The following is a 12749-nucleotide window of genomic DNA, read 5'->3' on the forward strand; positions in this document are numbered from 1 at the left end:
GGGATCAAACCCGGGCCCATGGCAGTGAAAGCACTGAGTCTTAACCACTGGTCGGCCAGGGAATTCCCAGTCCCCCTTTTACAGATATGGAAACTGAGGCTTAGAGGTCACGCAGGTAGTCAGAGCTGGGACCAGGTTGCTTTGACTCCAGAGTCCACACTCTTGACCGTCCTACCCTCCTGCAGGGGCAGGAGAGGATGGGCTTGACTCAAACAAGTGCCAGCACCTACAAGGCATTTAACTGGGGCAGTTCCCTGCTTTCCCCACCTCCCGCATCCTGGGATGTGTTTATGGTCCAGTTCTTCCCTCAGATGCAATCCAGACTCTGAGCCCACGTTTCCCAGCCAGAACCACGTGCACCATCTCCCGGGGAAGGGTGGGTGCTTCTGACCTCATCCCACCAGTGGGACCCTCGCCAAGTCCTGCTCTGGAGATGCAGCTCCGTCATCTGGTCCATCTGTGCTGGGCAGGGGACAACAGGAAAGAAAAGCCCCCGCCAACCTCATTACTGGAAGCCCTGGCACCACCCCCAGCCCACCCTCGTAGGAGCTCAGCGAATGTTGAATCAAACTGAGGACAAGGATGGGGGGCGTGAAGAGGTAACGTGTGACACCAGGCACATCCACAGACCCTCTGCACTGGGCACTGAGTCATCAGACAGCAATGGTTCAGGGTGGCAGATGCTGTTCAAAGGGAGGCTGGAGGACACGGCGAGGCCTGGGTTTGAATCCCGCCTCTACCCCTAGCTGATTATTCATGCATTTGTTGGGCAGTCATGTGCCAGGCACAGGGGCTACAGCGGTGAACAAAAAACATGACCTCTGCCTGGGTGCAGCTTGTAACGTGGTGTGAGAGGCGAGTGGGGAAGGAGCAAATCTCCAAGAACACTGGGAGAAGAGTCCCCACACCTGCTACTCCCTCCCCGGATAGCTGCCACCTGTGCTTGGGTCCTTAGAGCCAGAGGAGTGGGTAGAAGCAGCAGAGGATCTGGGAGCCAGGACACTAGAGGTGGCAGCTTTGGGGCTTCAGTTTCCCCTTTTGGTCAAGCGTAGGGGACAGCAGTTCTGTCAGGCGGTTTCCTCTCCTACGCTAGTGGGATTGCATCTGGCAGCAGTGAAGGGCTGAGGAAGGGCAGAGAGGGCCGGGCTGGCCCCCGGGGCCCATAGTGCTCCAAGTGACAAAAATCCCTGCTATTCTGCCATAGACACTGGAGCGGGGAGGGGGGCGGGGTGGCAGATAGTTATTCATTCATCCATTCACTTGACAGACCAGCACTGGGGAACAAACGATGCATGGGACATAGTCAGTCCCTGCCTAACAGGATTCAGTGTCTAAGGGACACACAGCCTAAGGGGAGCCCAGGAGACCGGAAGGTGAGGGCCTGAATCAAGGGGCATCTTGATCCCCCTCCCAGCCTGAGCCCCCTGCCCCAGGCCTAGATTCCCGAGACCAGGCAGGACTGCCCCAGAGGCAGGAGACCTGCAACCCCACACCCGGCCAGCCTCCCAGGAGAATCCACTGTACATTCATTTATTCATTCCACAAATGTTTACTGAACAGCTGCTCTGAGCCTGGCACTGTGCCTAGTGAGCAAAAACTGAGGATGAGCAAAAGCAGACCTTGTCCCTGTCTTCACGTGGCTGACAGGCTCATGGGGGAGAGGGGCAGGATTCACATGGTCACATAGGGCAACAGCTGTGACCGGTAAAGCAGAAGATGCTTAAGAGCTCTAACAGGGAGAAAGGGAAGCCGCCTCTGAGGAAGGGAGGGTTTGATCTATAATCTGAAGGAGGAAAACCTCACCAGTGTTCCAGAAGGAAGAAACATCTTGCGCAAAGGCCTGGTGGCAGGTGGAGGAAGGGAGGGGTTTAATGAGAATCAGCCAAAAAGCCATTGAGGCTTTTGGGAGACCAGGCAGAGGGAATGAGGAGGCAGAGCCAGACTGTGATGAAAGGTAGGGTCTTTGGGGACCCCGGGGGAGTTTAGCCTTGTTCCCGGGTACCTTGGGAAACCAGTGACAGGCTTTAGGTAGAAGCCTCCCTGCCCCCCACCCTGTCTGAGGTGAGTGGGTGAGGGCAGGGCCCGTTTGGGAAGGCCTAGATTGGAGGTATTACAGAGTCAGAATTAGTGGTGGGAGCTGGATTGGCTGCAGGGGTTGAGCGCAGGGGAGTTACAGTTAGCCGGGTAAGGGAAGGATGGTGGGCTCATTCCTTGCATGGGAACACCTTCAAGGGCCAGGTCTGGGGAAGGTCGGGATGTTGTGAATTTGGACTTGGATCCTGTTGAATTGGATGTGCCTTGGGGACATTCGTGTGGCCAGGCCCGGTAGCCTGTAGCCTGTGGTTTCAAAGAAATGCTGGTTATGGAAAGCAGCTGTGGCCAGGAGCTGGCTAGGGAGATCCGGAAGGCACAACTAGAGAGGCAGAAGGAAAACCAGGCCAGGAAGGGTGTCCTGGAAGCTGGGAGAAGCCAAAAGGGAGGGCAAGGCTTATTTCTCACTGAGCGGCGGTGGGCGAATCATCTTTATGAGCCTCCTCTGTAAAATGGGGGCAGCACGCCCACCTCACCCATCTCACCACTTTGCGCTCCAGCTGTGATGAGGCCGTGAGGAGAAAGCATTTTGCACAGCGGCAAGTGCTGAACAGACGTGAGGCTGGCTCCGCGGGCGCCTCCTCCCCGCGGGGCTGCTTCCAGAAGAGGGTTGAAGACCCGAGGTCGCGGCGTGGCGGCCCCGGCGGCGGCGGCGCTCGCGTTAGGACCCAGCGGATCCAGGCTGGAGGGCGGGCGCCGGCCCCGTCGGGGGCCCGGAGGGGGGTTTGGAGCGGGCAAAGGGGCGGCTCCGGCGGGCGGACTCGGAGCGGGCCGCGGAGTGACCCGGCCAGGTAGGCACGGGCCTGGCGGCCTGACCGGGCCGGGGGCGCGAGGGGGGACTGGGTCGTGGGCCGCGACGTCGGAGGGCCCCCAGGTACTGAGGGTGTGGGGCTCTGCGGGTCCCCGATCCTGGGGGCGGCTTTCCTTTCGGGATCCCTGAACCCGGGGCCGTCTGAGCAGATGCTAAGAGGGCACTTGGAAAGTTTGGGGTCGTTTGGAGGGGAAGACGCGAGTTGGGAAGGGAGGGGAGCCCGATTTGGGGGGCGTCGGGGATGGGGAGGCTTTTGTTCTCCCTGGGAGGTTGGAATGCGGCGGCTGGGGTGTGGGTGTCCGGCGGGAGCGGCGGGGACAGAGACGCGGAGAGACAAAGAGAGATCAGAGACCGAGAGAGCGCGAGGGAGCGCGCCAGAGCAAGTTTCCGCGGTTGATTGTTCCCAGCTGTGCGGCGCTGCAACATCTGGTTTCCTCCAGCCGGACCCCAGCCCGGCCTCTGGAGCAGACAGAGCCTCCAGCATAGTGAGTCAGTGAGCGTGGGGGCAGGGGGCCCGGAGGAGGCCCCGCTAGTGCCCCTCCTCGCCAGGCACAGAGGGTAGGGGGCGTCCCAGCAGTGGAAGGGGCCAGGGTCCAGGAACAGGCCTCCTAGGCAGGTCCCGGCCTCCCGTCGTCTAGATGTGCTTGGAGATGTGGTCCCCTGGAGGGACCCGCTTCTGCCACAGGGACGCTCCTCTTTACAGCCCAGCCCTCCTTCCCCCAATAAGCCTGGGCCTGGGTGCTCAACCTCTGAGGGGAGGAAAGACTCCTTGCAGGGGGCTGAGAGGCCTAGGAGGGGCTTTGGGGACCGACAGAATCCCTTGCCCCCCAACCAACCTCCCCAGCTCGGGGTCTTCTCCTGAGTGGTGACAGCTCCAGCTAGCCTGCCTGCCACCAGCCTGGGGGCAAGTAGGGGACAGTGAGGCCTTGTGGGGAGCTCCAGGCCTTTTAGTCCCCCACCAAGAGGAGGCCAAGCGTGCTCAGAATGGGGATGTGGGAGCCAAATGTCCCCGGCCAGTGGGGCAGCTTGAGTCATAGGTCTCTCCTCCGCCACCCCACCTCATCCCCACCCACCCCATCGACTGCAGTAAGGGTTGAGGAGGGAGTGAGAGACTGAATGTATGAGACAGGCAGCAGGTCACGAAAGCGTCAGGACTGGGCAGAAGCAGGGAAAGATGCCCATGTTTCTGCCCCTTCCCTCCCCCTCTCCCTCAACTCCCTGGGCGAGGCACGGTGGGGCAAAGTTAGGTTTCCATTCGGCTGTCCGGAAGAACTCCTTTTGTTGTGGCAGGGCGGGGGTCCTCCGGATGGGTGAGCCCGGGGACTCTCTCCCAGCCCTCCTAGTAGAAGGCTGACAGCCTTGGGGCTGCCCCGCACTGAGCTGGGACTGGACAAGAGGACCTGTAGATTCTGCCAAGTCCACTGTGGGGTCAAAGACTGGAGGCTGGACTCAACCAGGAGTTCTTGAACTTCAAGAGCCCGGTGAAAGCTAAGGACCACGGCCCTCTCCCCAAAAAACTACACACATAACACTTGTCATACAATGTCAGGTTGGGGGACATCACGGTCCCCTTCAGCGCTACCCTGTAAGATCCAGAGAGGCGCTTTTCAGACTCCACCCTAAGTGCTTCCTGCTGCAGCAGACAAGTAGACCTCAGTCTGTCTCAGTCTCGTGAGTGTGCGATGAAGTCAGCCAGGTCTTGGGAGGCCTGGAGGCCTGGCAGAAGAGGAATCTTCTAGGGGTGGGAGCCCTGCCCAGGCCTGGCTGTCCCAGGGGCCCCCGAGGCCCAGGCACACATGTGGTTTCCTGCTGAGTCTGGGCTGCGATGTTGGCTGGGCAGGGTTGGGGTCCCGAGGATGGGCCTGGGGTCAGGATCAGTGCATTAGACACCTGGGGAAGTGCTGAACTAGAGGGTGGGCATGGGTGTGGCAAGGAGAGCAGGGGCAGGGCTGATAGAGGATTAGAAATGTCCATTTAGTGGGCAGGGCAGGGTAGAGTCTGTTTGTCAAGATCAGCTCTGGAGCCAGGTTGGAGGCCGAGTCCCTCAGGACCTGAACACCCAGTGGGCCATCAGGGACAGAGGATGTCCCTCCAAAGTAGTCCCCTCCCCCTGGGCCCAGACTCCATGACCCTCCACCTGCCTGGCTTCTGTCCCGAATCCCTCCTTCTCCAGGCTGAATTCGGGGTAAAGAAGTGGGCTCTGCAGCCCTGGGGTAGTGGCCCGGGATGCAGCTTGCCCCCTCCCCTTCCTCCAGCTGTCCCCTGACACCAGCCCAGCCCGCCTCATTGTGTAACCATGAGAGCTGCCTACCTCTTCCTGCTGTTCCTGCCTGGTAAGTGGCACCTAGGCGGGTGGGGCTCCCTTTATGTGGGTGGGAGTGGGGTTTGTAGGGGGAGGGAGCTGGCAGTAAGCTTTTGTCGTGTCCTATGGCCAGAACTCAGCTCCATCGCTCCCAGGGCTGTCTACCTCTTGGGCCACAGACTGGGCTGGCACCCCCTCCCAAAGACTAGAGGCGTCTCCTGGGCCCCTCCTCAACCCTCCACAGCAGCAGACTGGCAGGATTCTGGAGAATGGGCCCAGACACCAGGATCCACATTTTTCTTCTTACTTACTGACCCTCCCAGGAGCTGAGGTGCAGGAATGGAGGCCTCTAAGGCAGGGAGTCTGAAGGCCTGCGTTCTAGACCCCTTTGGGGCCCAACTAACCTATACAATCTTGACCTTGGAGAAGTCCCTGTTAGTCAAAATGAGGAGTTATCAGTGGGGACCCCAAAGGCCCTGCCAGGTCTAACATTCAGTCATTTAACAGATATTTGTGGAGCTCCCGCTTTGTGCCAGGCACTGGGCTAGGCCCTGGGAATACAGTGATGAACCAGGCAGACAGACCCCTGCCCTCATGGTGTTGCCTGCCCGTCTAGGGAAGGGAGAGGTGATAAGTGTCAGATTATGTTGAGTGCTATGATGGAAATAAACAGGAGAATGAGATGGAGAGTGTGGGTGGGCCAGCGAGGGCCTCTTAGCAGAGCTGAAATTTCAGTTGAGACTTGAAGGAGGAGAAGCTAATCAGGATCACAGGCCCAGGGAGAGTCAAGTGCAAAGGCCTTGGGGCAGGCAGGAGCATGCTGAGTTCCAGGAACAGCCAAGAGGCCAGCATGGGGGAGAGGGGCAGGATATGATCAGTGAGGTGACACCGGACCAGGGAGTATAAGGGCCTTTATGGTCAAGGAAGACGTTTGCATCCTATGGGTCTAAGAGTCTGTTGAGGATCTTAGGGTCTTACAGGCCTGCCCTAGGGACCTCTACCTACCCTCCCCAGAAGTGCTTTGGGGCCTCTGCTGCCCTTGCCTGCTGGACGTCCCCTCAGCTTTGCCTCCCCACAGCAGGCCTGCTGGCTCAGGGCCAGTACGACCTGGATCCGCTGCCTCCGTTCCCAGACCACGTCCAGTACACCCACTATAGCGACCAGATCGGTAAGCGCCTTGTCCGCCCCCAGGCCTCCCCCAGCCCTGCTCCCTAGATCTGCATGGCTCAGCCAGGGATCAGGTGGGGTGGTAGGGCGATGGGAATCTCGGGGTATGGTCCCTGGCTCAGTTGTGACCTGGGGCTGGGGGCTAGCCTGACCCCCACCAATTCCACATTCATCTTTATTTTCAGACAACCCGGACTACTATGATTATCAAGGTAAAGGGCTGAGGGCAGGATAGGATGGGCAGGCAGCTGGGTGGGGGGGTCCATAGAGACCTGCGGGCGACGGGAGTAGGGAGCAGACCCTTTTATCATCTCTCGTTGCAGAGGTGACTCCTCGGCCCCCGGAGGAGCAGTTTCAGTTCCAGTCCCAGCAGCAAGTCCAACAGGAAGTCATCCCAGCTCCCACCTTAGGTAGGCCACCAGCTCCAGCCAGCCCCGGGAGTGAGGAGGTCTGTCCGGGGCTGGGAGAGGTGACCTCACCCTGCCCTGAATAGACCCGTCCCAGTGATCTCTCCCTGCCTCTCCCCCAACACCAGAACCAGGAACTGTAGAGACGGAGCCCACGGAGCCTGGGCCTCTGGGTAAGAACCTTCCTGACAACTGGAGGGACAGAGACATGGCCCCGGAAGTTAGGGTGCAGTGGGGTGCCGCACTGGGAGGACAGAGACAGCCAGGCCTTTTGCTCTCGCTGGGGTAGGTGGTGGGGTGTGGGGCTTGCAGAGGTGCCCCTGCTTTAGGCTGGCAACTCCAGGGCCCCCCGAGGCAGCTCTGGGAGATCCCCCTGCCCCCTGGGCCCAGCTGGAGGCCGAGCTGGCTGCAGCCTCAGGAGGGGCCTCTACTCCCAGACACTGGGGCGGGGTGGGAGCATGCCGGCGGCAGGACGGGGTGGTGCTCGTGGCAGGCGAGGCGAGGATGGGGCAGGAAGCCCAGGCCGGCTCAGCGGGCCTCCCCTGGCCAAGAGCCCGAGAGCCAGCCTGTGTGTGAGGGACCCTGTCTCACAGCTCAGCGTGTGAGTGTGCGGACCTCCTGTGAGGCTGCTGTGGACTTTTGTGACTGTGTGTGGGTATAGATTTGTGTTTGAATGTATGCTTCCAAGCGTGGTTGTGAATTTGTATACGTATAAATATACTGGATAAAATTGGGCAGCCTCGCAAGGTCCAACAGTGCTCTTGTGTGCATGTGTTGGTGTGTGCACGCGTGTCTAGGCTGGGCCTGAGGGTGCAGGGGTACCTAGGCCCTGAGAGCCAGTCTCCCATGGGTGTGGTTGGGGGCTGCCACCCAGCTCTAAGCCCCCAGCTGCAGCCCCCCCAAGTCTGACCCCACCTGTCAATCAGACTGCCGCGAGGAGCAGTACCCGTGTACCCGCCTCTACTCCATACACAAGCCTTGCAAACAGTGTCTCAACGAGGTCTGCTTCTACAGGTGAGCGCAGGCAGGGACTGGGGGGACGGGGGTGGCAGCGGGGAGAGGGGGACCACAGCTCCAGCCAGCAACGTGGGAGTGGGGAAAGCTAGTGAATCCCAAGATTGAGCTCAACTCTGGTTAAGCCCAGGCCTAGGGGCTGGGTCTCAGGCTCTCCCGTGGGGCAGGATGAGAATGGGGCTGACATTTCCCCTGGCCCCGTCCCCCTCAGCCTCCGCCGTGTGTACGTCATCAACAAGGAAATCTGTGTCCGCACGGTCTGTGCCCACGAGGAGCTCCTGCGAGGTAGGAAGGCCTCCACCCTCCTCTTCCCCCTGCCCCCATGCCTGCTCATCATCCATCCACGCGTCCACCCAGCTGATGTTTATTAAACATGTGTTCAATCCAGGGCCACTTCCGGGGAATCCTGAGCTCCCCTCCCGGCTGCTTTTTATCCTCAGAACATCCCCCATCACCACGGTTGGGGAGGGGGTAGCAGTTCCCATCACCTAGCCGCACCCTGACCCCCACTCCTTCCTGCCACCCCCAACAGCTGACCTGTGTCGTGACAAGTTCTCCAAATGTGGCGTGATGGCCAGCAGCGGCCTGTGCCAATCTGTGGCAGCCTCCTGTGCCAGGAGCTGCGGGGGCTGCTAGGGTGGAACTGGCACCCCGAGCCCTGGACCCTCCTCGGATCTGGGGCCCTCAGGCTCTGCCTGACATGGTGCTTTTCTCCCCAGCCAGATGTTCCTTTTATCCTGTAAAAAGTTAGTGGCTGCGGCGCCGGGGGTTGCCTCAGGCCCTTCCCCCAGCCTGTGGCCACCCTTGGGGCACAAAGGGGGCTCCCCAGTGTCCAGTCTCCGCCCCCAGGTGGCAGACATCCCAGGCCTTTCTATGGGACCTGGGCCCCTGATGTGCCTTCTCCATCCCTCTGAGGACAGACCCCCCCCCACTCCAGCCCCACCCCAAGGTAGGCTATGACCCTCACCCCAGCTGGTCTGCTTGGATTTCCTACAGCCCCTGGGCATAGACCACCTTTGTTTTATACAAAATTAAAAAGAGGTTTTTACAAAAGATTCAGAGTCACTTTTTCGGTCGAGAGCACAGAGGAGATGGCCAGGTGCCTCAACACTGCACGTCCTCACTGAGAGGCTACCCAGCGCCTTCGGGAGAAGGGTAGGTTCAGGTGACCTGTGGCCTTGCCTCTGCCTCCTCATCGACCCGCTTCAGCTCTGACCTGCCCAGAGAGATGGGCCATGACAACTGCCCCCCGCCCCCAGGGTGTGTGTGTGTGTGTGTGTGTGTGTGTGTGTGTGTGTGTGTGTGTGTGTGTGTGTGTGTGTGTGTGTGTGTGTGTGTGTGTGTGTGTGTGTTGCAGGGGGTTGTATCAGAAATAGAAGGTTCAGGAATATAGCTTCCTCACTGTCAGGGCTGCTTGGTGAGTCTGTGAGTGCCCCATCACCAGAGAAGGGTGCAAGGCAAGATGAGAGGCCGCCCATGTGGAAGCGTATAGGGTGGAAGGCAGGGGGTCAAGGTTGGTGCACTCTTGATATCAAGGGCTTTGGCAGGAGGGAAGGCTGGTGCAGTTCAGAGGGCAGAAACAGGGCAAGCTGTTACAACACCTCCCTCTGACCAGCATATGGAGACCAGGCTCTGAAGGCTCAGCACACAGCCCTATTTAACCCTCCAACCAGGCCTATGTGGTGGGTACAGTTAATATTCGCATCTTACAGACAGGGAAACTAAGCCTAGATTACGTAAGCCACCCAAGGGTCCACAGTGGTAAGTGGCAGGGCTGGGGCGGAACCTGACTCCACTGGACTCCATGAGATGAATGGAAGTTCTCCTTGGAAACACTGACTGAGCATCTTCTGTGTGTACTTCCTCATAACCACCCTGGGAGGCAGGTTCCCATTTTACAGAGGAGCAAACTGAGGCTCTGAGAGGTTAAGCAGCTTTGCCCAGGATCACCCAGCGGAGCCAAGGCAAGACCCCACGTCCACTCCCAGGCCTGCACTTGTTTACCACACCGCCTGGAATGCCTATTACTGTCGAGAGGGCAGGCCCTGTCCTGAGGAGGAGCCAGAGAAAAGGGCAGAAAGCTTCAGCTGGACAGAGTCGAGCTGCACAGGTCGGGTCCCATCCCAAACCTCAACAGCTCCGTCTGTTAAACGGGGTGGGTGGCCCAGGACCCTGGAGGCCTCCCCATCCCGACATCCTGTGAGGTTGGTAAGTTCCTTACCTTTCGTCACGGGCCTTTCAAAAGCTGCCCCCATCTCCCTGAGCACCCACTAGGGGACCCCATCCCTCTGGCCCCAGGGCCCTCCTGTCCCCCCTCCTGTCTCCCAGGTGGAGAAGGCACATTAATAGTAAAGGGACACATCTGTACAAACCATTTTTTTTTTAAATGGGGTCGTCTTGTTACAAAAAACACAACAGTTCTGAACAGTTAACATTGTAAAAAGGTATAAAAATACAGGGACTCTGAACTCTGAGGAATTTCCTGACAAATACTCTGAACTAAGGCAAAGAGATCTCTGGGAAGCCAGAGAAGGTCCCCTGCCCCAGGCCTGGACATCCCTTCTCTTTCCCGTGAACCTGTGCTCCAGGGTCGGCCAGAGACAAGGGGGGTCTTTCCAACCCCTGGCTTTGGCTCAGCCACTCAGGGAGGACCTCAAACTGGTCCTGGGGGACCTCATACGGGCTCATCCTGGGGGAGAGGGGCTGGACTGAGAGGGGAGCCCACAGAGGGTGGTTGGCTCTGACGAGGCTGGGAGGGCGCGGCCGGGTCTGGCCTGGTGCCGGAGTCCCCCCTCCCCTGGCACTGCCACCCCTGCTCCTCCTCACCCCCAGATGAACTCTGGAGGTGGACTGTGCTGGGAGTCCCCCCTCCCCTGTCCCGCCCCCGCCACGGGGCTGCTCTCCAGGATGCCAGCCAGCAAGGTGCTCACTTCTCTGGGGGGCCGGAGGAGGGGGAGAAAGAAGCTGAGCCCCTTCGAAGCTCCTGCTGCAACTGTCCCTTCAGTGTGGACACCTGGAGAAGAAAGAGGAGGTAGGGCCAGCCCAGGACCCCAGCCTGGTTTCAGAGAAAGCGGGGCGGCGGGGGTGGGGTGTGACTGATGGAAGGACACCAGAAGGGACCCGGTGCTGCCTGTTTCAGAAAAACCAGGTGTCATTAAGAGCCAGGGTATTTCCTCCCCTTCTCATTTTGCTCCATGGAGTAGTGGGGTGTCTCCGGACTGCTCGGCCTCTCTTTGGGGGCCACCCATCCCCACTCTCACCACTAGGCCAGGCCTGGCGCTAGCTGGACTCCAGGGGTGGACCTGTGACCCAGGCCTGGCCTACCAAAGCAGCCTTGCCCTGCAGACATGATCAGGGCAGAGATGGTCACGAGGGGGCCTGCGATCTCAGCTGGCCAATGAGGATCATCCTTGGGACTTTTGCTGTTGCTCTTGGGGGAAAAGGGCCCCTCTCTCCTCTGGGATCATGGGTTGTTAGGATAACCCAAGGCTGGAGCTGCTGAGGCCACCTGTGCCACCCAGGGAGACGGTCTGCCCGGGCATGGAGCCGTGGCAAGGGGACTGAGTTCCAATGACATCATTTGAGCCCCTGTGTCCAGCCATGGCTGATACCAGCATAGATCCACCCGGACCATTTCAGTTATGGGTGCCATTGACCGCTTATACCCAAGAGGTTACTACCAGCCCTCTCCCTGCCGCCACTTCTTCCTCTCCCTCGCCCCCTTCCTCCTCCTCCTCCTCCTCCTCCTCCCCCTTCCCCCAGCTCCACACTTCCGTCCCGGCCCAGCCTCCTGAAGGGGGAGTCCTGCTGATGCTGCCACCCCCCGGGGAAGGGCCAGAGCCCCACAGGCCTGAGTACCTGCTCCTCCAGGCCACGCACCCGCTGCCGGTGGGCCCGCTCCCGCGCCTCCAGGGTGCGCTCCGTCTGCACCTGGGCACTGCGCAGGCGCGCCACTTCCTGCTGCAGCGCCAGCTCCTGCTCATCCGCCTCCAGCCGCGCTGGGCTGTGGTTCTGCTCCAGCGCTGCCACCTGGGCCTGCAGGAGGGACCACAGGTCAGGCCTCTGGCCGTGTGTGTGTGTGTGTGTGTGTGCGCACGCGCACATGTGTGTGAAAGGGTGTCAGGCACCTCCCTGGGGTGGGAGCCTGAGGGCCCCTTGGGGCAAAGCAGGGGATGTAGGAGAGACCCTTGTTTTTCTCCCACCCCCCAGCCCTCCTGGCCTGCAAATCCTGGGTCAGGGTACTTAGTGACCCGCCCTCAGGCACACAAACACACACACAGACATATTCAAACACAGAGACAAGCCCATATGTGTATACAGATATAGATAGATAGATAAGATAAAAGCAAGCATGTAAAAACCTGTGTTCACACGGATGCATGCGTATGTGCAAAAGCCCAATACTCTTACATACATCTACATACAAGAAGAGACCTGTACACAAAGACACAGATGTAATATATCCCTAATACTTAGATATGCCACATCCATGCACAAGATTCGTGCTACATACGCAAGAATACTCTCACATACACTAATAGCTCTTCATGTCCACAACCAATGTGAGCACACAGGCGCGTGTGCTGACAGGTCTCTTTCCTCTCCACTCTGGGGAGGACCCCTCCCTCTGGGACCTGGCTCTGGGCCGCCCCTCCAAGGCTCTGGGCTCGTGGACTGTGGGGGTGGAGTTGGGTCCAGGGCTGGGGAGAGAAAGCGTGTCCAGGGCTGGGTGGGCAGGGGCTAGACCTCCAGCAGCTGGATCTGCCTCTGGGCCTCGGCCAGCTCCAGCTCAGCCCCCGTGAGCGTGCGGTCCAGGCGGCCCTTCTCTGCGCTCAGCCGCACCGTGTCCTCGTGACTGCGAAGCTTCTCCCGTTCCACCTAGGTGGGGAGAGCGGGAGGGGATCAGGGTGCCTGGGGAAGGAGGGAGGTCCCAGGAAGTGGGAGCAGCTCAGAAAGG

General features: G+C 59.7%; 2 protein-coding genes across 6 annotated transcripts in view; one reads left to right on the forward strand and one right to left on the reverse strand.

Moving 5' to 3' along the window:
* Positions 1-2720: 2720 nt before the first annotated feature.
* MFAP2 (microfibril associated protein 2) lies at positions 2721-8828 on the forward strand. Of its 3 annotated transcripts, XM_061187066.1 has the most exons (10): positions 2830-2882; positions 3310-3387; positions 5158-5235; positions 6283-6372; positions 6557-6583; positions 6695-6781; positions 6907-6951; positions 7705-7792; positions 8004-8077; positions 8325-8828. In XM_061187066.1, exons 3-10 carry the CDS (start codon positions 5199-5201, stop codon positions 8426-8428), a joined length of 552 nt encoding a protein of 183 aa, XP_061043049.1. In that variant the 5' UTR covers positions 2830-2882; positions 3310-3387; positions 5158-5198; the 3' UTR covers positions 8429-8828. The 3 variants fall into 3 exon arrangements, with proteins under 3 accessions (XP_061043048.1, XP_061043050.1, XP_061043049.1); XM_061187065.1 differs by lacking the exon at positions 3310-3387 and having other exon boundaries at positions 2721-2882; XM_061187067.1 differs by lacking the exon at positions 3310-3387 and having other exon boundaries at positions 2721-2882; positions 6286-6372.
* A 1358-nt stretch (positions 8829-10186) lies between these two features.
* CROCC (ciliary rootlet coiled-coil, rootletin) overlaps positions 10187-12749 on the reverse strand; it is a 46151-nt gene continuing 43588 nt past the window's right edge. For 2 of the 3 annotated variants that reach the window (XM_061184868.1, XM_061184867.1), the window contains 3 exons: positions 12539-12670; positions 11651-11827; positions 10187-10805 (listed from right to left, as the gene is read on the reverse strand). In XM_061184868.1, the coding sequence (XP_061040851.1) occupies positions 10719-10805; positions 11651-11827; positions 12539-12670 (396 nt within the window). In that variant the 3' untranslated portion in view covers positions 10187-10718. The remainder of the gene's footprint in view (positions 10806-11650; positions 11828-12538; positions 12671-12749) is intronic. The other variant, XM_061184866.1, reaches the window with a different exon arrangement.

This window comes from Eubalaena glacialis, chromosome 3 (genome assembly GCF_028564815.1).
Source record: "Eubalaena glacialis isolate mEubGla1 chromosome 3, mEubGla1.1.hap2.+ XY, whole genome shotgun sequence".
NCBI classification, from domain to species: domain Eukaryota; kingdom Metazoa; phylum Chordata; class Mammalia; order Artiodactyla; family Balaenidae; genus Eubalaena; species Eubalaena glacialis.